This window comes from Chaetura pelagica, unplaced genomic scaffold (assembly GCF_000747805.2).
Source record: "Chaetura pelagica isolate M959 unplaced genomic scaffold, ChaPel_1.0 scaffold292, whole genome shotgun sequence".
In the NCBI taxonomy this organism is placed as follows: domain Eukaryota; kingdom Metazoa; phylum Chordata; class Aves; order Apodiformes; family Apodidae; genus Chaetura; species Chaetura pelagica.
Genome location: NW_009952374.1, coordinates 231,888 through 259,643, shown reverse-complemented (window position 1 = coordinate 259,643; position 27,756 = coordinate 231,888). Strand labels below are relative to the sequence as shown.

Here is a 27,756-nt window from a genome sequence, read left to right as displayed (position 1 = left end):
GAGTGTGAGTGAGGGTGATGGGTGATGTGTCTATTTTTCTTGGCCATGGTGGCTTTAGCCACTTGGTGTCACCCTCTCCCATAGCACCCTAATAGCTGAGGAAGAGAAGAAACATTTAGAGTGCTTTGGAGCAAGCCTGAGGTTTAGGGAGCTGCTAGGGTGTTATCCCAGCCAGGGATGCCTGTGGGTGCCTGGACTTTCAGGACGGCTCTAGTGGGGCACAGGGTGGCATGAAAAGTGGGGCTGTGTTTCTCAAAGCAATACCCTGTTTTGGGATGGGGGGCTTGAGCCTGGCATGGAGCTGAGAGCCCAGTATGTCCAGTATGTAGCATCAGCTTGATTTGGAGCAGTTTTGCCCCAAATCATGTGCAGGGTTACATTTCCCATGAGGATGCTCTGCCCTGGCACGTGGGGAGTTCCACAGCCTGGGCTACTTGGACACGGGTGGCTTGTCATGGTGACCCCTTGGGTGCCCCCACCACCCTGGTGGGTGCTGGGGTACCATGGCAGGCTGCTCAAGATGACCAGGGTACCCACCTGCCTTGCTACATCTCTGGGTGGTTGGTGGCATGTCCTGCTATCTTGTCACCTCCCTGCTTGGCCACAGGGTCTGTCACTCTCAGTTCACCCCACTTTGCCTCCAGTCAGATTCAGGGGCTGCAGCAGGTGAGTGGGGGTGATGCTCTGCTGGGATGGGGGGGTCATGTGGGTCTGGGGGGAGAGACAAAGCTCCTGCAGCAGCCTGCAGATCACCCCTGGTGGCTGCCTGTCTTAGAGATGCTTTTAGCCAAATTTTCTTGTAACTGGTTATTTTCCCCTTTATCTATCTTTTTTTTCCCCCCTTAATGTCTCTTTTTGCCTCCCCCCGAGTCTTTCTCTCTCTCTCTCTCTCTCTCTCTCTTTTTGCCCCCCCTTAGTCTCTCTCTCTCTTTTTGCCCCCCTTAGTCTCTCTCCTCATATTTTCCTCCCCAAAAAACCCCTTTTCCCCCTTTTCCTGCCATTAACTCACTCCACCCAACTTGCCATGGGGCACCAACACTTCCAGGCCTCTGCTGAGCCTGAAACACTGGGGGTTTTTATATTCCCTGGGGTGACCTCTTGCTGGATTTCCCCAGCAATCCCTCCTGTTCCCAGAGGTGCTGGGGCTCAGGGGGCACTGAGTTACAGGCTGCAGATTCCCTGGCTTTATTGTCAGAAACTCCCTTCCAGCAAGACTTCTTCTTCCACCCATAACCTTCCTTGTTTCTTTTCCTGCTGTTCTGATCTTCAGGGTGGGTGTTTGAATTACCTTTATGCTTGATTTTTTTGAACTTATTTTAAATGTCACAAATGACCTTCATTTCACAGCCAAAACTTGCAGTGAATTTCAAATCCTGTTTGTTCTGGAGAGGATGGGGGGGGAAGGTGCATCAAGATCTTTGCATTAAGATCAGAGGTATAAGCAGTAATGAATGTTGTGAATTGCCCACCCATGGCAGGACCAGATGGACCTTTGAGCTTTTCCTTGTTTTGGGTGTTCCTTCAAAAAAGGAGGCAGTGAGGGCTGGGGAGGGAAGGTGAATGGGGAAACTGAGGCAGTAGCAGAGACAACAGGAGTTCACTTGGGGTTTGTGACAACCTTCTCTGCTCACAGAGCATCATCTGCCAGTACCTGAAGGGTTACAGGAAAGCTGGTGAGGGACTTTTGATTTGGGACAAGGGGGAATGGATTTCACTGGGAGGGGAGGTTTGGGTTAGATGATAGGAAGAAAGTTGTGCTATGAGGGTGGTGAGGCACTGGAACTGGTTGCACAGAGAAACTGTGGATGCCCCATCCCTGCAACCAAGTGTTGGATGGAGCTTGGAGCAGCCTGGTCTAGTGGAAGATGTCTTTGCCCATGGCAGGATAGGTTAGAACTGGATGATCTTTAAGGTCTCCTCCAACCCAAACCATTCCATGATACGATTCCATGATTCCCAAGATGACTTGAGGAGAAGGTCCCAGCCCCCAGGGTTGGGATGGTCTCATGAATCCCTTGGTATCTATGCCAGGTGGGAAGAGGAGAAGAAAGAAGATGGGGTAAAGTGGACACAGCTGGAGCACAGAGGACCCTACTTTGTCCCCCTCTATGAGCCTTTGCCTGATGATGTGCAGTTTTATTACGATGGTATGTCCACCTTGCCATGGGACCTGGGACATGTGGAATTGCCCCCTGCCTGCCTGAGGAGCTAGTGTCTTCTCTTGGATGGGGTGGGAAGTATTGCAGACTGTAAATTTAAGTGCTTAAATATTCCATTGGGTAAATCCTGAACCTTGAGTTAAAGCTGGAGGGGTTTGCACGTGGGGCTAGTGGGGGGCTCTTGGAGTGAGCTCAGAGGTGGCCAAGGGATGTTGGAGATGGGAAGGGACTGCAGTCCCATGGCATCTTGGTCCTCCTCAGCACCTTCACTGAGGCTTCCTATGCCTTGTGGGTTTTTTACAGTAAAGAAATGGCCAATTTGGGAAAATGAGGTGACTGACAATCCTGTCACCAGGGGGCACCGCTGGGACATTGGTGGGGCCATCTGAGACTTTTGGCTCTATGAGGAAGAGCCCTGGTAGCTGTGTGTAGTCCTGCATAGGGTTTGGAACTTCCCTGTGGCCTCTGAGATGCTGAAGAATCATTTGTGTGTTGTGTACATATAGGCTGGTGGTTTTGGCCTGGGAATCTTAGGTGATGTTGGTTTGTTTGCTCCAAAGTGTCACTGTTCCTGGATGAAAACCTGTTTGTTGACAGGCAACAGCCCCAGGTAGGAAGGGACCAGGGCTGAGCCTGGTGCTTCCAGGTGGTTGTGGGACTGCTATAAGGCTGTGACCCACTGTGCCCTGCAGTTTAGGCAGGGTACAGGTGCCCCAAAACCCCAAGTGTCTGGTGCAGGTAGGATTGAACCATCTCCTGGAGCTTTGCTGGTGGCTTTTCCTTTGGTTTGCCCAGAAAAACTACTTTAAAGTATTGGTTTCCGAGGAAGAGCCAAGGTTTTTCTTGGATTAGCTAGACTTTGCTGCTTAGTCTAAGCTCAGGAGAGGATGGTGGCTTAGTCACCTCCAAGAAATGATTCAAGATCCATTGGACAACCCTGAGAGGTTCTGGCACCCCCATCTGTTGCACAAGTCAGCTGTGAGTTTCCCATGATTGCTCCATCTGTGTGGGAAAGTGGATGAGATGAAACCTCTCCAGGTGGGATCCTGACTATTCAGCCTGGTCCTGGAAGTGACCGTGGTCAGAAAGCAAAAATGTCTGTGTTGTTCTGTGGAGCCATTAGGTTGGGACCCATCATGACATGGTGGCTGCTGGAAGCCCTGTGGCTCAGAGCTACCAAGCTGGTGAAAGGTCTAGAGAGCAAGACCTGTGAGGAGAGGTTGAGGGAACTGGGATTGTTTAGTTTGAAGAAGAGAAGGCTGAGGGGAGACCTCATTGCTCTCTGCAGCTCCCTGAAAGGAGGTTGTAGGGAGGTGGGATTGGCCTCTTCTCCCAAGTGAATAAGGACAGGACAAGAGGAAATGGCCTGAAGCTGCTCCAGGGGAGGTTTAAACTGGATGTTAGAAAGAATTTCTTTACTGTAGGAGTGGTTGGACAGTGGAACAGGCTGCCCAGGGAGGTGGTGGAGTCCCCATCCCTGGGAGTGTTTAAAAGAAATGTAGATACGGTGTTGAGTGACATGATTTAAGCACTGAATGGGTAAATCAGGTCATGGCAGGGGGATTTAGGTTTTGGTTGGACTTGATGATCTTCAAGGTCCCTTCCAACCAGGATGATTTGATGACTCTATTGTATGATCCAGTGACCTTGTTGTAGATCAGGATTTTCACAGTCCTGAAGTGTGTGACTGCAGGTGGCTGTGCCAGCATCCTGCTCTGCCAGCTGCTCTGGGGTTTGATGTGCAGGCAAAGCTGTGCCTGGTGCAGTGAGGGTGCTGAAGTCCTGCCAGTCTCTGTTCTCACACCTTGTCATCCCCAGGCAGACCCCGGGCTGCAGTGTGGGATGGAGAGGGTGAACTTTGTAATGGTGTATTTCTTTCTTTATCATAGAATCACAGAAGGGTTTGGGTTGGAAGTTCATCTTCTCCATCCCACACTGCAACTGGGAGGGTGGGGACACCCTGGCCCAGGTTGCCCAGGGAAGTTGTGGCTGCCCCATCCTGGAAGTGTTCAAGGTCAGGTTGGATGGGGCTTTTAGCAGCCTGGTCTAGAGAGTTGTTGAAACTGAATGATCTCTGTTTTGGCACCATGCTGAGCACAGGGACTCACCAAACAACTGCCTAGGGCTGTGGGGTTGGGGTTGTCTCCATAAACAGTACTCAAGGTCCTCTCTTCTCCTAGGCCAACCCCTGAAGCTGAGCTTGGCTACAGAGGAAATTGCCACCTTCTATGCCAAAATGCTTGATCACGAATACACAACCAAGGAGATCTTCCAGAACAACTTCTTCAATGACTGGAGGAAGGTACTTTCCCTGCAGGGGCCTCCTCACTGCTTGTTCTCCACATGAGACACTCAGCATTAGACCTGTCACCCCCAGGCAGACCTGAGGCTGCAGTGTGGGATGGAGAGAATCAACTTATTGTGTCTTTCTTTCTTTGTCATAGAATCATGGAAAAGTTTGGGTTGGAAGGAACCTTAAAGATAGTTCAGTTTCAACTGCCATGGGAAGAGACATGACCCACTAGACCAGGTTGCTTCAAGCTCCATCCAATCTGGCCTTGAACACTTCCAGGGATGGGGCAGCTCCAGCTTCCCTGGACAAACTACCAGTGTCTCACCACCCTCACAGCAAAGAGTTTCTTCCTGATGTCTAATCTATAACTTATTTCCTTGCTTCTTGTGTTTGGGCTGGTGTTTGCTGCCTGCAAACTCCTTCAGTGCCTCATGCTGCTCCTTGCAAGTTTGTGAGGACATCTGAGAAAGGAGGGAAGGGATGGTATCCAGGGGGACCTTGGCCAGGCTTGAGAGGTGGGCCCGTGGGAAACTCATGAAGTTCAACAAGGCCAAGTGCAAGTTCTGCACAAGACCTGGGTCAATCCCTGCACAAATACAGGTTGGGCAGAGAAGGGATTGAGAACAGTTCTGAGGGAAATGAACCTGGGGATGTGGGTTGATGAGAAGCTCAACATGATTTGCCACCATGCCCTGGCAGTCCAGAAACCAACCATGTCCTGGGCTGCATCAGCAGCAGTGTGACCAGCAGGGACAGAGAGGGGTCTTTTCCCCTCTACTCTGCTCATCTGAAAACCCCCTTGCATTGCTGTGTACAGTTCTGTGGTCCTCAGCAGAAAAAGGACATGGAACTGTTGGAGCAAGTCCAGAAGAGGCCACAGATTATGTGAGGGCAGAAGCTGCTCTGCTCAGGAGACAGACTGGGAGAGCTGGGGTTCTTCTACCTGGAGAAGGCTTCAAGGAGAACTTAGAGCACCTTCCAGTGCCTGAAGGGGCTCCAGGAAAGCTGGGGAGTGAGATATTTTACAAGCTCATGTAGTGTTGAGATGAAAAAGGAGAGATGAGGATATTAGGAGAAAATTCTGAGGGTGGTAAGACACTGGAACAGGTTGCTCAGAGAAGCTGTGGATACTCTCACTAGCAGTGTTCATGGCCAGGCTGGATGGGGCTTGGAGCAACCTGGTTTAGTGAAAGGCCTCCCTGACCATGGCAGGGAGGTTGGAACTAGATGATCTTTAAGATCTCTTCCAACACAAACTATTTTATGAAAGTAAGTACTGGATGTTGCAGATAGTTTTGGGCCATGTGTCCCCCCTTCCATGGTCCCACAGCACCTTGGCCTAGTCCTGAAGTAGAAAAGAGCCCCTTGTTAGAGCAAGTTACACACTCCAAATACCTGGAGTGCATTTTCTTCAGTTCCTACAAGCTGCTGCAGCCCACCTCTCAGACCACTTGTTTCCACAGTAGAAATGAGAGGTTTCTCCATCCCAGAGCTGCTTGCATTTTGCTTTGCTGTGGGTGCAAGCTCAGGTGTCCAGGTGGAGTCTGGAACTCCTGCTGTGGCAGCTTGGTCTGTCCTTGGGTGGATGTGGCTGGGAGAGCTGGTGTGGCTCCTTCCTTCTGCTTTTTCTGCAGGGGAGATTCTGATGGGACACAAGAGGTAAATATTTCCCCAGGAGGACAGTCAGACATTGGAATAATCTCCCAAGGGAAGTGGTAGATTCCCCCACATTGGACAGTTTGAAGTCTCAACTTGACAGGGTGCTGAGCCACCTCATACCAACCAGAGTAGTACCTAGAGAGGTTGGACCAGATGATCCTTGAAGTCCCTTCCAACCTGGAATTCTAGGGTGCTATGAACTGGCACGTGGGTCTCCACTTCCTTTTCTGTGAAGGAGAGGTGTTGGTGACAGCTTTGTCTGGAGACAGCTTTGCCTCCTGGCTTTACCCAGCCCCTCTCATCTCTTCCTCAGGAGATGACCTCAGAGGAGCAGAATATAATCAAGGAGCTGGAGAAATGTGACTTTAGGGAGATCCACAAGTACTTTGTGGACAAAAATGAGGCACGGAAAGCACTCTCCAAAGAGGAAAAGCAGGTGAAAACTGTTTCTTATGACATCTGGGGCTGATGAATAGATTTTGGGATTAGCTTAGGACATTTCAGCTCCTGCTTTTTTCTTTCATGTCCTGATCTGGGACCTCTTTAGCCTCTGGACCTGGCCCATCTCTCCATGACCAACACACCATCTCCAACTCCTTCATTAATTTTATCTTCAGATGCTGGATGTTTCATGGCTCTGCAGGGTACCAGTCATCCTCAGGTCATGGTTTGAGGCCCTGCCCTGTCCAGGGCATGGTGGACCTTGCCAAGGGACAGGTGGTACATAAGCTCATTCCATCAGCTTATTATGCTGGGATCATTGTGAACGTTTGCAGAGTGGGTGGAGGTAAATCACGTGTTGAGAATGGACTTAGACCTGTGCTCACATCTCCCTCCAACCCTTTGGTCTCTGCCCTTCCTGCACTGTTTTCTCTTTGGAAAGGAGGGTGGTGATGGACAGACACAAGGAATGAGGTTTCAGCTCTGTCCTGTGACATGATGATGAGATGATATTTGTTTCAGAAACTGAAAGAGGAGGCAGATAAGATTCAGGAGGAGTATGGGTACTGCATCCTTGATGGGCACAGGGAGAAGATAGGCAACTTCAAAACTGAGCCACCAGGGCTCTTCCGTGGCCGTGGTGACCACCCCAAAATGGGCATGCTGAAGAAGAGGATTATGCCAGAAGATGTTGTCATCAACTGCAGCAAGTGAGTTGCTGTGGGAAGAGCTGAGCTTATGGGGTTCCTTTTGGGACTGGGGTAAACAACACATCTCTGCCTGGAGCTTCCATGGGCTTTTGTTATCTCCTACAATCACTCCTTTGCACACCTTGAGGCCTGAACTCCCTGTAGGCCTTCTGTCACCTCTAGATGTTTGCTTTGTGGTTAGGTCTGATGTTTAATTTCTCTGTGGATGTACAGTGGTCAGGAAGCTGGTCAGAAGTTCTCATCTCTCCCAGGTGTCCACACTGCTCACTTGACATCTACTGCAAACATTGCAGGGCTCCTATGGCCTCTTTGAAGAAGAGACACATCTGTACTTCTCACATGCTCCTCTTCTGAACATGCCATTCCCTATTTTATGGGCTTCTCATGTTGGCTGGAAGCATCAGGATCCTCACTGAAGGGAGAAAAAGCAGTGATTGGGTTAAGAGTGTTTGCCTTTGAAGTTATGTGGGTTGGTCTTTAACCACCCTTATGGAAACCTGGTGGCTTTGATCTAAAACACTCCTCACCAGCCCAGCAAGTTTTCCCATTGTCCAAAGTATAAAGACCTGATCATGTTGTAGAACATTCTTGGACAGGCTCTGTGCCTTCTGTAAGTAATGCTCCAAAGTGTTGACCATCCCTGGCTCACTGAAGAACCAGTTGAGCTGGTGACCTCTTCTCCTTCATGGTCTTAGAACTGTAATCTTGCCTTACCCACAGGGACTCCAAGATCCCTGAGCCACCAGAAGGACACAAGTGGAAGGAGGTTCGTTTTGACAACACGGTCACCTGGCTGGCCTCATGGACAGAAAACATCCAGAACTCCTTGAAGTACATCATGCTGAACCCCAGCTCCAAGTTGAAGGTTGGAATGATGTGGCTGTTCCTGTAGCAAATCTGGGAGGGCTAACTTTTTGGCAGGTGGAAAGATCAGGGGAATGTAGATATATGGCACATCAACAGAAATGTCCTTTTTTGTTCCCCCTCCCCACCCTAAAAAAATCAGGGTAAGCTAAATCGATTGGGCTGTCTTTGGGTGGCAAGGGGGCAAGTTAAAGAGATGACTGTGAAGTATTGAACCTCTTCCAAGGAACAGATTGCAACTGGTAGAGACTGGTCCTTGTGCCATGTTCCTTGTGTGTGTCCAGGGAAGGCTGTTGGAAGCCAGGCAAGGGCTGAGAAGGTCCACGGGGATCAGAGTCTATGGGTTTGAATTAATTTATACCAGGGAACAAGAGGGTAGGGGGAGGTGGGATCACCAGCTGTAGTGTGGAGGGAGTGAAGAATGTGGGGAGGGAAAGGTGATTTGTTGAAGGCCAGGTTGGTTGGGGCTTGGAGCATCCTGGGCTGGTGGGAGGTTCCCTGGGCCCGTGCAGGGTGTTAAAACTTGGTAAGCTTGAAGGTCTCTTCCAACTCAAACCATTCTGTGATTCTACGATTTAAAGGTATTTCCAGTCCTCAAAGCAGATAAGGAACCTGTGTGCAAACTGGGCACAGCTGAGCATGTGCCTCATCACTCCACGGTGGTGGTGTCCAAGCAGCAGCAGCCATGGCCATGCAGTGCTCAACAGTTTGGCTCCTCATTTGCTGTGTGCTTGTTGAGGACCTTCCCAGACTGAGCAGCTCAGACCTGGCCAGGTTCCCAGGCAGCACAGCCAGCAGAGGGCACAGAAACCCTACAGGAACTGTTTCTGCTCTGAATTTTCCACTTCACAAATTATTTTTTTTCCAGGAAACCATGGGGTTTGAGCAGTATTTATCTGCTGGAGGTGCTTCCAGAGCAGAGTTTGGCTAGTAGAGCTGAAAGGTAGATGGGGCACTGGGTGGAAGGGTTTCTGTCTCTGTTTTCAGGGGGAGAAGGACTGGCAGAAGTACGAGGTAGCCCGGCGATTGAAGGGTGTTGTCCATAAAATCCGTGCTCAGTACCAAGCTGACTGGAAGTCCAAGGAGATGCAGAAGCGGCAAAGAGCAGTGGCCCTCTACTTCATTGACAAGGTGTCTGCACCCTCATCTTGGCCCCCAGGTCTCCCATCCCTGTTGAGGCTTGGATTTAACTTACCTGATCCACCCCATCCTGAAGGGTTTTTTTTTTTGTCCTCTGGTTGTATGAGCCAGGGTTGCTCCTCATGAGGTATTTTGGGGATGAGTGGCTAGAAAGATGAGCCACCAAGATGATCAGAGGGCTGGAGCACCTCCTCTGTGAAGACAGGCTGAGGAAGTTGAGGTTGTTCAGCCTAGAGAAGAGGAGGCTCCATGGTGACCTTATAGTAACTTTGCAATACCTGAAGGAGCCTACAAGAAAGCTGGGGTAGGGCTTTTTATGTGGGGAGGACACAGGGCAATGGTCTGAAGCTGAAAGAGTGGAGATTCAGGTTGGTCATTAGGAACAAGTTCTTCCCTGTGGGTGTGGTGAGATGCTGGAACAGGTTGCCCAGGGTGATTGTGGATGCCCCCTTCCCTGGAGATCTTCAAGACCATGTTGGATGGAGCCTTGAGCAACCTTGTCTGTCCATCATGGAAGATGGTAGCTCCTACCACCTGCTGATGCTGTTGTGAGGATGTGGTTGTGTAGCAGTGCAGGCTCCTGTCCTCCCTGAACTTTATCTCTCAGTGAGATGGCAAAGACCTCACTGGAGAGCTGGATAGCTTTCTTTTGGGGGATTATTTTAGGATTTCTTAGATTGACAAAATATTCTCCTGCTGGAGGCAGTTACTTTTTGACTTCCCCCAGGGCTCCAGCAACCATTCAGTGAAACACTGTCCAGAGAAAGCTCTCTTCTTCCCCTCTGGTGTCCACATCCACTTTTAGAAACTTGGAAAGAGGAACTGAGGTGGGCAGGGCTGGATGTCTCACTGTTTCCTTCCAGCTGGCCCTGCGAGCTGGCAATGAGAAGGAGGAAGGAGAGACTGCAGACACGGTTGGCTGCTGCTCCCTGCGTGTGGAGCACATCAAACTGCACCCCGGTTTGGATGGGCTGAAGCACGTGGTGGAGTTTGACTTCCTTGGGAAAGACTCCATCCGTTACTACAACAAAGTGTCGGTGGAGAAGCCGGTGAGTGGAGAAAGAGGAAATGCAGGCAGAAATGTCTCCAGCAATGGAGCCATGGTGGTTATCTGGGTGGCTTGGGTCATCAATCCCAAATCTGTGTTTGAAAACCATTGCAAAGATGCCTCCTGTGCTTTGACAACACGTGTGGGAGATGCATCAGTGCTGGGTGATGAGGACACACCCATGCTGACCCTGGCCTGGAGAAGAATGGCTTTCAAGGTGGTTGTAGCTCATGAACCATGAGAGAGAATTCCTGCCTTGTACTGGGGCATCCTCAGTTAATTGGTAGGCATTAGGACTTCTACTGTCTTCACTGGTATTTTATGTTTTGCCCATGGGATAGATTATTTTAATTGTTTATGGGGAAACTAGAGTGCCAGAGGTAGTAGAGATGAGGGAAAACAGCCCTGTGGCACCAATGGTTTTGAGGTCCTGGTGACAGCTTTTGCAGTTGAGAAGGCTGGTGATGTGGTAAGATGTGTACAACGTGAGTCTGAATCAGAGTTTATCTAGATGAGGAGACAGATGAAGATGGAGATGTCTGGGAGCAATTTTCTTCTTGTCCCTGACCAGGGCTATCACTTCCTCCTTTTTAGGTGTTCAAGAACCTGCAGCTGTTCATGAAAAACAAGGACCCAGCAGATGACCTCTTTGACAGGCTCAATGTGAGTTGTCACTTCTAAGTTCTTGGAACAGTACTGTTGGCCCAGAAGGGAGCAGAAGCTAACCCATGACACCTCTGTCCAGCCTGCAGGCTCCTAGGCCATGGTGCTGCCTCAGTGTCACCCCTTACTCTGGTTTTAACTTTCCTCTCTGGAGACAACACTGTAATTGTCTGAACACCCTTTTGGGATGCTGTGATGGTTTTCTTCCATCCTCTTTCTGTGCTGGTAGCATCTCTGCTTCTCTCAGTGTAAGCTTGGCTGCCTGCCTGCACCCACAGTTAACTTGTGTCCCTGCTAAGGAGGTGGCTTTCTGCTCCTTCCCTCATCTAACTCATCTGCTTGGGCTTTTTTTAGCTTGGGAACACCTGCCCACGCACATGTTGTTTGAGGTGTCGTGTCAAACCTCAACTGTTTGACACTTTAGCACCAGCTTGACAGAAGTGTGAGAGGATGCAGAGGAGATGTGCTGCAACCTTCCCTCCTTAGCTACCCACCTGAAAAAACATCCTCCCTTCTCTTCCTCATCATGGAATATGGAATGTTGCCACCCATGCTTCCCCTCTGCAAGTGTCCTTGACATGGACCAGATTGAATAACCCAGGAAGGTCAGAACAAGCCCCCCTTGCTTTCTAAGCTCCTGCTGCAATAGAGGAGCTTGGGGCAGCTGGATCCAGTCCTGGACGTGTCACAGCTCAGACTGGGCAGCCCAGGGAGATGAGGACTGAACCCCCTTGCTTTCTAGGCTTCCTTCAGAGAGGACCCAGGTGTGGCTGGGCCCAAAATCCTTCTCTTAGACCTGTTCTTTCCCCAGAGAGGGTAAATGTGTCACAGTCTGAGTAGAAGCTTGACTGTCCAATGCCCCTTGATCATCTCCAGGTGTGACACACAAGGGCTGGTTATGACAAATAACCAGTAGGAGTTAATAGTGAACAACCTAAACAAAACCACCTGCATATATATATATTAAGTAAGGAAAAGGGGATGAGAAAGAAAAGGTGAGAAGGGGGAGAAAGAGAGATAGAGAGATGAGGAGGACAGGAAAATCATCCCTCCTGGATCCAGCATCCAGGTCCAGCCAAGGGGGAGGGTCCATGGTCAGTGTAGATGAAACTCCCCAAGCCCACCACTGCAGGCCCCTATTTTATAGGCCTAGAGTCTTGATTTAACAACAAATACCTGTGATTGAGCCACACATGTGTGAGCAGCTGGAGTGGACCTGCCCCCTCAGCCCCTTGATCATCAATCATCATTGATCATCAATCATCATCATCCTTATCTCAATTATTGTTGTTATCTCTGCAGGCCCGAGGCCTGTGCAGCCATTCCTGTAGTCTCTGTCCTCCCAGACAGGCCTTTTGGGATGCATATGAGCAGGGGCTACAATGGGATTTTGATACTATTTCCCAAAGTAGATCCAGAGGGCTGATCCCTCGCAGTCCTCTAAAAGCCACTTGCCCATCTTGCTTCTGAAGAGGCTTCTCCTCTCTGGTTCTGTAGGACTTACCAGTGATAGGTTTTCATTGTACAAGTTAAGCCTTCCCCCAAACCCCAGGTGACTCTTCTCAGAGTCTTGTGGTTTCCAGTCCAACTGCAGCTCCATATGGTCTGTAGAACAGAGAAATTGGATGTGAGACATGAACATGGATGGGCAGAAACTGTTGATGTCTGGAGACATTTTTTTTGTGGGTTTGGGTGGAATTTGTGCCTTGTTTTGGTAGACAAGAGCCTGACTCAACAAGCAGATCTGCAAGCTACAGGAGAGTTAATGCCTGATTTGATTGCTTAGGCAGAAGATGATTTTCTGAAAAGGAAATGTTTTATTGCCTTGGCTTCTCCTTGATCTCTTCCTTCCTTCCCCCTCTACTTGGTCCTATCTTCATTGTTCCAGACAAACATCTTGAACAAGCACCTCCAGAAGCTGATGGATGGTTTGACTGCCAAAGTGTTCAGGACCTATAATGCCTCCATCACCTTGCAGGAGCAGCTCAAGGCACTCACTAACTGTGAGTTCCTAACAGTGTTCATGGTATCACTGGTTGCATGGTGGGCAAAATGGGCTCTGATATGTTCATCTTTTGCCTTGGGGTCCCTAGAACTTCCCATCCCTCCTTGGCAGGTCATATACCATATTGTGGAGTGGTTTGTAACTTCCAGGTTGGGTACTATCCCAAGTGAGAAATTAGTTACCTGCTTGGCAATAACCTGACTAACTGGTAGGCAAGATGGGAATATTTTTTTGGCTTTTTCCCCTTCCTTAAGTTATTGGATGGTTTCATAATTTTTCTACCTGTTTCTGCTCTGGTGAGACCCCACCTGGAGTACTGTGTCCAGTTCTGTAGTTCCCAACATAAGAAGAACATAGAACTCCTTGAGTGTGTCCAGAGGAGGCCACCAAGATGATCAGAGGGCTGGAGCACCTCCCCTATGAAGACAGGCTGAAGAAGTTTGGGTTATTCAGCCTAGAGAAGAGGAGGCTCCATGGTGACCTTATAGCAACTTTCCAATACCTGAAGGGGCCTACAAGAAAGCTGGGGTAGGGCTTTTGACACGGGTGTGTAGTGAGAGGACACGGGGCAATGGTCTGAAGCTGAAAGAGGGGTGATTCAGGTTGGACATCAGGAAAAAGTTCTTTTCTGTGAGGGTGGTGAGATGCTGGAACAGGTTGCCCAGGGAGGTTGTGGATGCCCCATCCCTGGAGGTCTTCAAGGGCAGGTTGGATGAGGCTTGGAGCAACCTGGTCTAGTAGGAAGTGTCCCTGCCCATGCAGGGGGGTTGGACCTAGATGATCTTTAATGTCCCTTCCAACTCAAACCATTCTATGATTTTATGAATCTGAGTGTGTCACAGGATCAAACTCAGAGGTTCTTAAGTGTCCTTCACAAATTTCCACCAGCAGTATTGCTGCTCTGTGAGAGGGTGGGACCGGCCAACAACTTCCTGTTTCTCTGTTCTGTTCTCTGTCCTTCCCAGCTCCTGGGAAGGGAGACATAGTGATGCTTCCATTTATTTCCAGCTGAAGGCAACGTTGCAGAAAAGCTCCTCTCTTACAACAGAGCCAACCGAGCCGTGGCCATCCTGTGCAACCACCAGAGGTCTACACCAAAAACTTTTGAGAAATCAATGCAAATCCTCCAAGCTAAGGTGAGACAGACCCAGCTGAGAGCTCCCAAGCCTGACCTCAGCTCTGATATTTTGGAGGGGGGCTGGAAAGAAGGAGGGGAATAACCTGGTGCCTAAGGAGATCCCATTGGTTGAGCATAGCAGGGAACTCAAAGGCTGGATGAAGTACATTTGGTATGTGTTCCTTGGGGTATTTTTGTCACTTAGTGCCTTCAAACAAAGGTGAGTGCCCTTTGAGATGGCACAGTCCTGGGCACTCACGACGAACAGATAAGGGTTGCAAATGTTTCTGGTGTCAGTATTGTGAGGAACTTCTGCAAGATGCTAAGAGATGCTGGAGCTCCAGCAGGTGCTGCAGGGGCAAGTTGTTGGTGCTGGAGTAGGGCTGGTGAGATATTGAAGAGCAGTGGCAAAGGGGAGGTAGATGAAACCTCCAGGGAGGACAGGAGCATGGTCTGACTTTCTTTACCTTCACAGATCGATGCCAAGAAGAATCAGGTGGAAGAAGCTCAGCAAGAGCTGAAAAAAGCTGAAGATGAGTTTGAAGAGACAAAAGATGCCAAAGCAAAAGCGTGAGTGACCCTTCCTTACAATCCTTTCTTGTAGAAGGGTCTCTGTGAAGACAGAAACCTTGGGGATGGTGGAGTCCAGCATCCTCCATGTGGCTCATGAGAAGTGGGATGCTCACATTGGGTACCAGGTGTTCCCTGTCCCATGACAGTCTGGCAGGTGGGTGGAAGCCTTGTGAAAGGTTCTTGCAACAGTAGCATTGCAAAGTGTTCCTTCAGGGGGGTTTCTTTGTGATAGGGCACATCTTTTTGAATACTTTGTCTTCAGCCCAAGCTTCTGGCTTGGAATCATCCAACAGATGCCATGGTGCAAAGGGTGCCTGGTGTGGGGTTGAAGCTGGGGATGCAGAGTCTAGCCCTGGTCCGTGGTTTTCTCCTGGGATGCTGGAGTGGTGTGTTGTGGCCTGTCTCATCAGTAGTCACTGGATGAGGTCTGCCCAAGTTGGTGCCCTCTCCCAGAGCCTAGATGGGACTTGCTGCCCAGAAACATGCAAAGGCTGGAGGGGAGATACAACAGTTGTACTTTCTGTTTAATCTGAGCTTTTAGGAACATCGTTTAGTAGAAGCAGGTTAATGGTTGGGCTAGATGATCATAAAGGTTTTTTCTAACCAAAACACTTCCATGATTCTTGTTTTCTCCTCATGTTTCTGAGATGTAGAGCAAGTTGTCAGAGCTGGTGATTGTGGACCCTAGATTTGAGGAGGTGATCTTTGCTGGGTGCTGGTTTTTGTGCTTGCCCCATTTTGGTGGTGAAAATTCTGTTTTAAGAACTGCCTTATGAGGTCAGGGTCCTTGAGAAAAGGGCTAGTGCTGAAAGCCATATTCTACTTGGCCTTCTGGAGTATTTCTAGGCTCAAACCTTATAGGACCTTATGTGGTTTTAGAGCCTACTTTGGGCTGAAGTTTGTTGGCTTCCCTTCCAATATCTGAAGGGGCCTACAAGAAAGCTGGGGTAGGACTTTTTACATGGGGGTGCAGTGAGAGGACAAGGGGCAATGGTCTGAAGCCTAAAGAGGGGAGATTCAGGTTGGACATGAGGAAGAAGTTCTGTCCTGTGAGGGGGGTGAGATGCTGGAACAGGTTGTCCAGGGAAGTTCTGGGTTGTGGGTGCCTCCTCCCTGGAGGTCTTCAAGGGCAGGATGGATGGGGCCTTGAGCAACCTGATCTAGGAGGAGGTGTCCCTGCCCATGTAGAGGGGTTGGACTTAGATGATCTTTAAGGTCCCTTCCAACCCAAACCATTCTACAATTCTATGATCTCAGGCAGCAGCAAAACTGGGCTGCTCTATATTTCACCTCTTCCCTCTTATCATGCTGTGTGTGTTGCTCTTAGCAATGTGGAGAAGAAAAAGAAGCTGTTGATGAGGTTGGAAGAGCAGCTGGCCAAGTTGAATGTCCAGGCCACAGATAAGGAGGAGAACAAACAGATTGCTCTGGGCACATCCAAGCTGAATTACCTGGACCCCAGGATCAGCATAGCTTGGTAAGTCTTGGACATGATATGGGTAAAAAATTTTCTTTAGGGTTGTGCAGATTACCTAGGGATTCACTGACATGGGAGAGAAACACGTCTGAGCCTTCAGGGGAAAGGAATAAACTTTGTTTCTGCCCAGAGAAACCTGCCCAGACCCCAGAAGTGTTGGAGGAGGACAGCAAAATCCAAAGCTAAGGCTCCCATTGCTGCCAATAACTGCTCACAGGAGGTCCCTTCTGAGCTTAGGGCAAGAAGGGATCACTTTGTGCCACTCCTGATAAAGATGTGAAGGGGTAGTTCTGTAAGGAACTTGGGGCTGAGGGGTTTGCTTGGGTAAAAGGTGCTGAACCCTGAGCAGAGAGAACTTTCTTGCCCTCTACAGCTGCCTAAGAGGAGGTTGGCACAAGGTGGGTGTTGGTATCTTCTCCCAAGTAACAGGGGATAGGCCATGAGGAAATGGCCTCAGGTTGTGCCAGGAGATTAGATTGGATATGAGGAAGAAGTTGTTCACCTAAAAGGTTTTCAGGCACTGGAACAGGTTGCCTCTAGGACAATAGTTGAATCACCATCCTGGAAGTATTTTAAGTGCTTGTAGATGTGGTGTTGAGGGATGTGGTTTGGTGGTGGACTTGGCACTGTTGGGTTAATGGTTGGACTTGGTGATCTTAGAGGTCTTTTCCAACCAGAATGATTCTATGACCCCTATGGGGGGAGCAGTGCAGCATGAGTAGCACATTCCCACTGTTGTCTTGTGGCCTGTTCAGGTGCAAGAAGTTTGGTGTGCCCATTGAGAAGATCTACAACAAGACCCAGAGGGAGAAGTTTGCCTGGGCGATTGACATGACTGATGAGGACTTTGAATTCTGAGAGAGTCCATCTCACATTATCTAACACCTGTTGAATATTTTTTTGAGTTGTTGCAGGGGTGGGGCTGGGACTTACCTAATGGAGCAGTTTGATAAGGGTATTTTGTGCCTCCTTCTGTATATGAAAGAAAACACCCAGTTTCTAGTTGAAACTGGTGTTGCTGACTTGTGACACTCATCATGACTGTAGTGACTTTGATATGAACTTTTTAAATTCCTCTTCAGAGTTGCCAAATGCTTTGGATCTTTTCTTTCCTCCTCTTGGGAGAAGATTACATGAGAATCTTAATTGTGCTGATAAATGAGATTAGATCTAATCGTGTCTCCTTGGTGTGGTGGAGCTGGGCTGAACTTCTCAGACTCTCTGGATTGACTTGATGGGAAAACATAAGGCCATGACAGCACTGAAACCTGCAGGTGCAGTAGAAGATCTGGACTTGGGGTCAGGGAAGCACTGGGAGGAAAGGAATAAACTCAGTTTTGCATATTGGGGGATTTTGTGCCCTTTTACTTCCAGGAAAGAAGAAAATTGTGCAATTACACAAACATAATCAACACAGAAAAATGTTGTGGGAGGGATCTGAGTGTCATGACAGGAGAAGAAGATGCTGGATTAAACAGCAGGTTTCACAATGCAAGGATGAAATTGACCTTGACATGAGCAAAGTGTATTTAAATTACACCCTTACATGATTAAACTTGGTCTGGGAGAGGACATCTTACCAGGGACTATCCTTTCTTGCCTCTTCTTGCTTCTGTTGGCTCAGTCCACTGTATCCATAACAGAAACTGAACTGTCCAGACTGGATTTAGTACTGGGACAGGATGATGCTGGCTGTGGGGCTGGACCAGACTCCAGTGGGGTGTGAATGTGCTGAGTGAGACCAATCTTGCCTGAGTTGTTCCTGTGTGGGATGACAACTTTGTCACCCACCAGGCTGCCTTCTCCCCAGTCTGCTCCTGCTGGGCATGAAGCAGGCAGAGACTGGTAGCATGAACTGCTATGTTTGCTGCCCAAAAACCTTATCAGCATGGACCTGACAGCAGTTCTACCTGCCAGGGAACCTCAGGTGCAAGACAAGCTGGTGCATTGGCAGCAAGGCCCTCTGGCATCTCAGGGCTGATGTTCAGGTTGCTCTAGTCCAGAGCTCTTTGTGCTTCCCATGTGTTCATTTGCAGCCATTGGAGTGTTTCAATTCTTCTTGTTTTGATTGGGAGTCAGGTTCCTGAAATGCATTTCATTAAAAGTGGCAGTGATGATGATTTTTTTTACAGACTATTGGTGACTGGAGGCTTTTTACATTCAGGATGCAGTTCTGCTGGGAGCTGCTGGGCAGAGCTCTGAGCCAGGGCTCAGCCTCTAATGGGGTCTGTCTGTGCTCAGTTGTCTATAGGGGATTGGGCTTGATAAGAAACCCTTTGCCTTCAAGCAAAGAACCTGCCTGCAGATCTCAAACCCCATTTGTTCTTGCTCCTCAGGGCCTGTATGCAAAACTGAGCCACCCAAATTGAATTGCTGCATGGGAGGAAAGTAATGACAGATGGAAGAGGAGGATGCATGAGTGCAGCCAGTGCTGGTTTATTTCACATCCCCACTGGGCTGTGCTCCACCACTTGCCTGAAGTCAGAGAATCACAGAATGGTTTGGGACCTTAAAGATAATTTAGTTCCTAGCCCCCTGGTGTGGGCAGGGACCCCTCCCACTAGACCAGGTGGCTCACAACCCCCTACAAGCTGGTCTTGAACATTTCCAGGGAGAGAACATTAACAGCTTCCCTGGGCAACGTGGGCTAGTGTCTCACTATCCACACAGGCAATAATTTATTCTTGAAATTGTATCTAAATCTCTCATCTTGCAGCTTAAAACTATTCATCTGCATCTTATCACTCTGTGCCCTTGTAAGAAGTCTCCCCTTCATCTTTTCTGTAGCTCCTTCAGGCATAGAAGGTGCTCCAAGGTCTCCCTGGAGCCTTCTATTCTTCAGGCTGAACACCCCAACTCTCAGCCTGTGTTCAGAGCTGCTCCAGCCCTCTGATAATCTCTGCAGCCTCCTCTGAACTTGCTCCAACAGCTCCTTATCCTTCTTGTGTTGGTGGCTCCAGAACCGGACACAGCCCTGCCAAGTTGGAAGGGACCTCAAGGATCATCTGGCCCAACCTTTCTAGATAATATTATTTAATACCTAGTCTCAATCCCCTCTCTTTCAGTTTGAAGCCATCACCTCTTGTCCTATGATTACAGGCCTGGTCCCAGTACCAGTGACTCCAGCAGCACTGGCACACTTGGATGAATCTGGTCCCCCTTGGCCCTTTCAGGGATATTTTCAACTTAGTTTATCCAATGAAGTGCTTCTGTAGGCACATAAAAGCCTCTGATACTTAAGACTCTTGGTAGCCTAAAACCAAGATATGAAGAGTGAAAATTTTAGCATTTTTCCTTTGCAATCACTTCCTTATTGATTATTTATTCTATTTTAAAGCACACCAAAAAAACCAGAAAAGGGAGGATCTGGTTTCAAGCAAGAGAACAAGTGGTACATTCCCCTCTAACTTCTTGAGTTACTAAAGTGCTTTGGATAAAATTTTGTTCTTCATAGTGATTGGGAGGAGACCTCAAGGCAAATTTACCAGGAATAAGGTTGACTGCTCACACTGGTACTGGGATGGGCTTGAGGCTGCTCTAGGTACATAATGAAGCTTAAAAAACCCCTTTTTGAGTCCAGAGAGTTTCTCTCCCTGCCTGTGGGCTGGGGATGTCCTGTCCTGTGTGATGGCACAAGGACAGCTCTGATACTGTGGCTGTTTGGTAAGAGAAAGCTCTGGGTGGTAGTAGATAGCCAGAAGCTTCTCTTCTCTTGCTGTAGCATCTGTTGTCCATCCTCTTTCCAGACATGCTGAGGCTGGGAGGGTCTCTGGAGGGTTTGAGTCCCACCTCCTGCCAGTTCAGGGCCCTCTCAACCAGATTTCAATCTCTCCAGAGAGGGAGATTCCTCCATCCTCATCATCTCAGGGTCCCTATTTTAGCAATTAATCACTTCCCTTGGCAAAACTTTCTCCTTACATCTGGTTGGAATGTCCCTTGCTGAATCTTGTAACCAGCTGCTTGTCCTTTCCCTCTGCACCTCCAAGGAGAATCTGGATCTGACCTCTCTACAGTCACCTCCTATGAAATAGCTGAAGCCAGCAGCTCCTTCCCCTCCAGCCTGCTCTGCTACATGAGGTCATTCAGCCCCATATCTGGGACTTCACTGAGCATCATGAGCTTCTCTGAACTTCACCTTCCACTGAACACCAGCCTGCTGAGCCCTGGGGGGAGATAGCAGGAGGCTGTGGCTGAAGGAGGTAGAACCATCTCAATCAGTAGCTTGGGGCTGTGTGTGAGCAATACCTCTCCCTGCATAGGAAGCTGTTTGAGCAGCTGGAGGCTCTGATGGGGCTCCATTCCCACCTGTTTCTTTTGCACCACCAGCTTGGAGAGATGGGAAGACTACACATTGGCACCTTTTGCAGACACTAAAGCACTCGGACACCAGGAACCTTGGCTCATCAGAAACCTTCTCATGTTGGGCTTTCTCCTGGGAATGAGTCCAGCTCTTGATGCAGAGCCAGCAGATTATTGCTGCTCTTTGATGAAAAAAGTGCTTCAGTCTTTCCAAAAGTTGCTTTCCATGGTGGTTAGTGTTGGCAGGACTGTTCCCCTGTGTGGGATGGAGAAGGGGTCCTAGGGGTTGATCTGAGGAAGGAAAGTCATCAAAGCTGTTTTGCTGCTCTTCCATCTGCTCCCTGACAGGGCCTTTGCTCACCCATGGGTGGTTGGGAGCAGTGGGTTCTTGGCTGATTCATCTTCACTGGTGCAGAGAGGGAAGTGGGTGTGATGGAAACTCCCTCAGCCAGGAGAGTTTGCAGTTGAATTGCTGTTCATGTTCTGCATCTGCTCCCTGGTGAGTGATCAGAGTAAGGGGAAAACACAGCAGCTGAAGTCTGGCAGATGGGAGAGGTGGGAAATCCCTGTGGGGAGGTGTGGAAGAGAAATGGGAAGGGTGTCCAGAGGGTTTTTCTCCCCTCCCTTCTTCCCTTGAGATCTGATGTTGCAAAACAATAAAATAATTGGGGAAAATAGAATGGAAATTTTAGAGGGAAGTGTTTTTGTCAGCATGAGAGGGAAGGGGCAGAAGAATATTTGAGACTGTCACTGCTGGGCTTCAAACCCTCTGTCTCTGAACACAATGAGTGGGGACATTTCCTTTTCAAATGCTGTTGAACAGGAAAAAAAATCACATCTGTGGTTTGGCATCAATAAAACATCTGTTGAAGGAACTCCCTGGGTTTAGAGAGTGGGACTCTGTGTCCATTGCCAGTTGACCAGGTTGAGACTGCTGCAAAATAAGCTCAAGTTGGGGAGACACAAGGAATGAGTAGATAACACACTGGTTGGTTCTTCCTATGCTTTCTGTTTAGCCAGGGCACTGATATTTTTGGCCAGTTGAGCACATGTTATTTAAAAGGAAATAAAGAATCAGGAAGAGCTCAGCTCAGATGAACTTGTCCCAGGCTTTGAGAATGGCCTCTGTAGACACTAATCCTGAGCCACTGCAAGATAGGGCTTGAGGAATCCCAATAAATGGCTTAATTAATGTTCTTAATCCAAGCCTGGATTAAGCAGCAATTATGAGTGATTGGTTTGACTCAGAAAAAAGCCTTTGCCAACTGCTTTCTCAGATGCAGGAGGACTCAGAAGTTCCTTCTGCTGCCATGAGCCTGAGAAGAATGTGTTGCAAGGTCTCTGCAAACTGAGGTAGCTTCCAGAGGTTTCCTGGGGTTGCCCTGTTATTGCAGAAGGGATGGTGAGGCAGGGAGCTGATGCCTTGCAAAAAAAATGCTGTGTTTCTAGCTTGGTTGCAAACAAACTGCCCCTTCTCTTGTAAACAGGGTGGATTATTTGTCTGTCAAGGTGGGCCAACCAGGAAAGTCTATAATCCCTTCCCTGAGATCCCCTTTTGTTCTGTTTCTTTTTAAAGCTGCTTTGTGTAATCTGTTCTATCTCTTTTTCAAGCTGTAGCTGAACTCTTCAGCTCCTGAAGGCTTAGTTTGCTCAAGTGGAAGGGAATGGGGTGGCAATTATTGCAACTGGTTTTAATTAGTGCTTGTGGTTCACTCCTGGTAACCCCCCCAAGGCAGAAATAGATCCTGACTTCCCATAGCTCAGTCGTGGAGCTGCCAACACCACTGATGGTGGAGGGAGGAGCTGGAGGGGTTAAGTCTCTGCCCATCTCCCCTGACCCTTTGCATCCTTGGACACAGCACTATTCCCATTTCTTGATGCAGGATTCCCTACAAAAAGAAGCATAAGATGAATTCATGTGCCTGCAAAGATAAATTCTGCTGCTGCCTTTCTAGGAGTGAGATTTTAGGTGGTGAGAGGAGATGAAGGACAGGACTCAGAAGGTCTGGCTGTTGTTCCTGCATAAAAAAAGACATGGAGCTGTTGAAGCAAGTTCAAAGGGTTATGAAGATGATCTAGAGGGCTATCTCCTAAGAAGACAGGCTGAGAGAGTTGGGTTTGTTCAGCCTGAAGAGGAGGATGCTCTGGAGACCTTTGAGCACCTTCCAGTACTTGAAAGGGCTACAGAAAAGCTGGACTTTTGACAAGGGAAGGGAGGGAGAGGGTCAGAGGGAATATCTTCAACCTGAAAGAGGAAAGATTTAGGTGAGATATTTGGAGGATGTTTTTTCCTGTGAGGGTTTTGAGACACTGGCCCAGGTTGCTCAGAGAAGCTGTGAATCATGGAACCACAGAATTGTCTGGAGATCACCTAGTCCAACTGCCCTGCTAAAGCAGGATCCCTAGAGCACATTGCTCAGGGCTGCATCTGGGTGGGTCTTGAGTATCTCCAGAGAAGGAGACTCCACAGCCTCCCTGGGCAGCCTGTCCCAGGGCTCTGGCACCCTCACTGTAAAGAAGTTTTTCCTCATTTTAAAATGGAACTTCCCACATTCCAGCTTGTGCCCATTGCACCTCATCCAGTCCCTGGGAACTACTGAGCAGAGTCTGGCTCCATCCTCCCTGCACCCACCCTCTAGACACTCATAGGCATTAATAAGGTCTCCCCTCAGCCTTCTCTTCTCAAGGCTGAATAGTTCCAGCTCTCTCAGCCTTTCCTCATAAGGGAGATGCTTCCTCCTTGGCAGTGTTGAAGGGCAGGTTGGATGGGGCTTTGACCAACCTAGTCTAGTTGGAGGTGTCCCTGTCCATGGTAGGGAGGTTGGAATTAGATGATCTTTAAGGTCCCTTCCAACCCAAACCATTCTGTGATTGTTTCCTGGCCTAGGAAGGAGACAAAATCCCAGTTTTTATTTTTATTTGACTTACCTTCCTTCTCCTTTAGGACTCCGTATAGGAGAGCTACAGCCTCATATCTCGTCCAGCTTTTGGCTTCATCCCTATGTCTTTCATGGTGGTGTCATCAACCCCAACTTGAGCACTGGAATAGGCTCCCCAGGGAAGCAGCAGTGGCACCAAACCTGACAATATTAAAGAATTGTTTGGACAACACCCTCAGGGAGATGATGTGAACTTTGGGGTTGTCCTGTTCTGGGGCAGGAGTTGGACTTGGTGACCTGGGCTGACTGAGGAGGTGGTTGAGCCACAGTCCCTGGAGACATCTCTGAAGACAAATGTGGTGCCAGAGGACAGGATTTAGTGGTGGATATGGCAGAGTTAGGGTGGTGGTTGGACTCGATCTTGAAGGTCTTTTCCAACCAGAGTGATACCATGATACACCTGTGAACTTTGTCCTGAGGTAGCCACATGAAGATGCTGAGCATCTTTGCAGTTTGAGGTGCAGTCTGTGCTGTAAAAAGCTGAGGTTCAGTCAGGGCTCCTTCCATGATGGTCTCTGTTAATGCTCTTAGCAGTGTTGGATTCAGTTCCCCTCTCCTTGCAGCCAGCTGGGCAGGCTTTGCAGTGTTGGCTCCTTAAGCAAGGAACGTGCCTGGACTGTGACTGCACAACCTCTGACTCCCTTCCTGTGCAAATAGGGTTGGTTTTTCTCCTTCTCTCTTTCTCCTGTCCCTCCCCTTTAGCTTCCACAAGGGGCTTTGCTGTGTTGTCCTCGTGGTGTCTTCCTATGTGCTGGGGAAAAAAAAACCCACAAACCAAACCATTAAAAAACCCAAACCAGAAAAGAGCAATTTTTCTAATTGACCAACTGGCTGATTTGGTTTCTTTTTTGTATCTTTGGATAGTGCAGCTGCAGGTTTATTTAGAAAGCAGTAATGAGCCAATATTCTGTGCAGAAGGAGGTGTTCATGACTCAAGGTCATCATGGAGAGAAATTCAGGCTTGGTGCAACAGCAAAGGTGCTGACAAGTGGAGATGTGAGGTGTGGTGGAGATGAGATGGGGCCTGGACTGGAAATGGAGACCCCTCAGCTATAAATCATTAAGCTGAAGAAATGCAGCCCTGGAGCTGGACTGTGCTGGTTTTAGAGGTGACAAACAACACAAAAGTAGTACCCAACCCATGTTAAAGGTGCTACCTACAGTAAATTGAGATGTAACCAACAGCTACAGACCAATGAAAAAAGCAGCTTAAAAAAAAAGTTACTAAACATAATTGAAATTACTCTGAGTGGATCCTGGGAAGAGGAGGAGGGAACCAACATCAACATCTCATTTTTCCTGGCACACAGCCACAGATGTTGGCAGCTCACTGGAATGCCACCAGCATGAGGTCCCCAAGAGCAGGAAGGGTGAGGTGTGCAGAATGATGTTAACAATACCATTCTGTGGAGGATTAGTCTGTTTTCCTTTAGTAGTTAGATCTAGACCAACATTGATTCTTGGATGAAATTTAAGATTTCAATTATCATATATACACACACATCTCTGGTGTGGTTTCTGTTTGCTCATGAGATGAGATTTGTGGGACAGTAGCAGCAGCATAACATCTTTCTCCCAGTCTTCCTCTGGTTCTTTTGGGCTCCCCTGGTCTTGCTGGTACCATGACAAGCTTCAAGTTATAATAAGAGCTGGTAGAGCAGCACTTGGGCCAAATCATGGGAGGGAAATCCCCATAACTGCATGGGGAACAAGCCTTCCCTGTGCTTATCCAAGGCTCTTGGCTTGAGCCCAACTGGACAGCAAAAGATTGGTGTCCTGGTCTTCAAAGAGTGGCTCCTCCTTGCTAGACTCAGTAAGCACGTCTCCTTTCCTCTTATATGCATGGCATGTAAGTCCAAGAGTTCCCACTGGTCAGCATTTTCTACCTGCCTTCTACCTCCTGCCTTCATTCCAAGAGGAACCACTGCTCTCAGTAGCAACTGCTTTCCTTTTGGCTTATTTTGAGGTGTTGAATAGTAACTTCTGTTCAGGCAAAGGCAGCACACTCTGCTCAGAGAGCAGATGTGAGTAGTTGGCTGCTGCAAAGCTCCTCAAGAATGGGTCAGTGTCCTGGTCTGGGCTATGCAACAAGTGGCTTGACCTCTGTCAGCTTTTGCACCAGCCACCCTCCCAGCTGAGACTTCATGGAGGACTGGGAAGAGTTTACCTGAAGACCCTGCAAGTAGAGAAGAGCAAACAGAGATGAGGGCTCTCCTGCTGGCATCAGTGGCTGCTTTCCTTTGCATGGACATTGGTGAGGTGTCCAAATTACTGTAAGGCTTGGGCAGGGATGAAGGAAGTTGATATTCTGGGGGAAGAAGGCACATCTGTAAATCCAGTGGTCTTTAAGAAGTCATGAAAACATAGAATGATTTAATCATTTGGGCTTCAAAGGGCCTTAAAGATAATCCAATTCCAACCTCCTTGCCATGGCAGGGACACCTGGCACTGGACCAGGTTGCTCCAAGATCCATCCAGCCTGGCCTTGAACACTTCCAGTGAAGGGCCAACCATATCACAGGATCATGGAATTAGAGTTGGAAAGGACCTCAAAAGATCATCTAGGTTAACTCCCCCCCATGATAAGCCAGCTGGATACCAAATACCAATTGGAAAGTAGACCTGGAATTGTCAGGGATGGTCCTAATTGGTTAGGTCAAACATGTGCTGAGGCATTGCTAAAGGTGATGACCTCCTCTGGATCTGGTCGCACCTGGGCATCTCTGCTGGATACCCTTATTAATGTCCTAAAGTACAGGTACAACCTGTGTATGTGATTTAATTCACACTCATCTGAGAGCTGGACAATACAGGAGTCCAAGAAACACCATCAAATCAGATAATATTGGTAAACAGGCATTTGAAATGTCCTTGGGCCACCATTTTCCTGCTCTTCTTGAAAGAGAGGAAGCTAAAGGGCAGGTTCTCAGGAGTATTTCAACACCTTGGTGTAACTTGGCCCCAGGCTACCCATGCTGTGTTCTTGAACCTGAGAATCTCCACCCCACAGCTCCTGTAATGACCTTCACAGCTCCCAGGAGTGGGGAGTGTTTAGGAGGTGGGGTAGGAGCAGTCACAGGGTCAACAACTTAGCATGCAAAGGATTTAACTCCATGTTAGTTTGCAGTAAAGCCATGGATTGGATAAGGTCCAACCTCTCCTTGGCTTCTCTGGGAGTTAAACATGTAACATCTGAAAAGGTCTGAGGTAGGAACAGATCTGTGTCAAGGAGATGGTGATGACAACTCACCTTGCTGTCCTGATTTTGAGGAGGTCCCAACTAGGAAGGTCACAAAGAATGAGTCTTGCAGGGCCAAGCACAGATAAACCCCCAGGGAGGAGGAGAAAGATGGAGAGAAGGAGTCAGAAGGAAAAATTACTTTTCAGCCCATGCCATTGGACTCAAAACTGGGAAGAGCTGGAGCTTGTCCTCACCCAGGGATGCTCAACACAGATAGATGTCTCTTCTTCTCCTAGGGCAATGTGTGCTTCAACTATTGTTTTCCCTTCTAAAAACAAGCAGTACCTCATTGAGCTTGTCTCTTCCTCCCCCACCATCCCACCCAAATAAAGGATGGGGAACATGACAGGGTTAGGTTCTGCAATTATTTAAATGGGTTTTATTTAGGGTTGGAAAATCCCTGGGGGTGCAATCATACCTGATTCTGAGAACCTCTTCAGTCCTGCAGCCCCTCGTGTACTAGCAGCTGGGTGGGAAATGGCAATAAATACTGACTGGGATCATGCTGGGATATATGGAAGTGTTTGGGAACCTTTGGGGATCCCATCAAGGAAGGGATGAGGCAGATGTCATGCTCTGACCACAGAGAGTCTGAATAGTTACAAACTTCAGGGCAAATACAAGGAGGAAATCCCATGAGACCAAGCCATGATGGTTCTACCCTTCCTTGTCTCAGGGGATCTGTATGTGGACACATGTCCTGGGGCATTTTGTGAGAAGAGCCCAGTATGAGGTTCCCAGAAGATGAGCAGATCCTTGGCTGACTTGTGCTCATTGTCTTCTGATCTCTGTTCTCAATCCAGAAAGACTCACCAGCCAGAGCAGGGCAGCCAACCAAAGCCTGGCTTGTTAACCAGCTCCAGCATGATGTGTGTGGTGCAGTGTGACAGCCAACAGGAAATTCAGGGGCTGTCCTGGTTTGAGCCAGGATGAAGCCAATTTTTCTTTTTACTGATTTTTTTTTTCTCTTCAGTAAGCTTTCTTGTAACTAGCAACAGTGTGTTCTGCTAGGCTGATAAGACAGTGGAATGTTTTTCTAACTACTGAGGCTTCAAGGCTGCACCTGCACTCTGCCAGCTCAGACACTGTGGGGAGATCTGTGACCCCCCCGTAGGAGGCTGAGTTAGA

At 48.6% G+C, this 27,756-nt stretch overlaps 1 protein-coding gene across 1 annotated transcript in view; it reads left to right on the top strand.

The window, feature by feature from the left end:
• The window catches only part of TOP1MT (topoisomerase (DNA) I, mitochondrial), a 17,862-nt gene extending 855 nt beyond the window's left edge, over positions 1-17,007 (top strand). Inside the window, exons 2-14 of the mRNA XM_010008140.1 lie at positions 2,032-2,147; positions 4,340-4,461; positions 6,425-6,547; positions 7,075-7,262; positions 7,983-8,127; positions 9,114-9,257; positions 10,130-10,315; positions 10,909-10,977; positions 12,866-12,980; positions 13,991-14,118; positions 14,575-14,669; positions 16,000-16,149; positions 16,905-17,007. Coding sequence (XP_010006442.1) covers positions 4,396-4,461; positions 6,425-6,547; positions 7,075-7,262; positions 7,983-8,127; positions 9,114-9,257; positions 10,130-10,315; positions 10,909-10,977; positions 12,866-12,980; positions 13,991-14,118; positions 14,575-14,669; positions 16,000-16,149; positions 16,905-17,007 — 1,512 coding nt within the window. The 5' untranslated portion in view covers positions 2,032-2,147; positions 4,340-4,395. The remainder of the gene's footprint in view (positions 1-2,031; positions 2,148-4,339; positions 4,462-6,424; positions 6,548-7,074; positions 7,263-7,982; positions 8,128-9,113; positions 9,258-10,129; positions 10,316-10,908; positions 10,978-12,865; positions 12,981-13,990; positions 14,119-14,574; positions 14,670-15,999; positions 16,150-16,904) is intronic.
• The last annotated feature ends 10,749 nt before the right edge of the window (positions 17,008-27,756 follow it).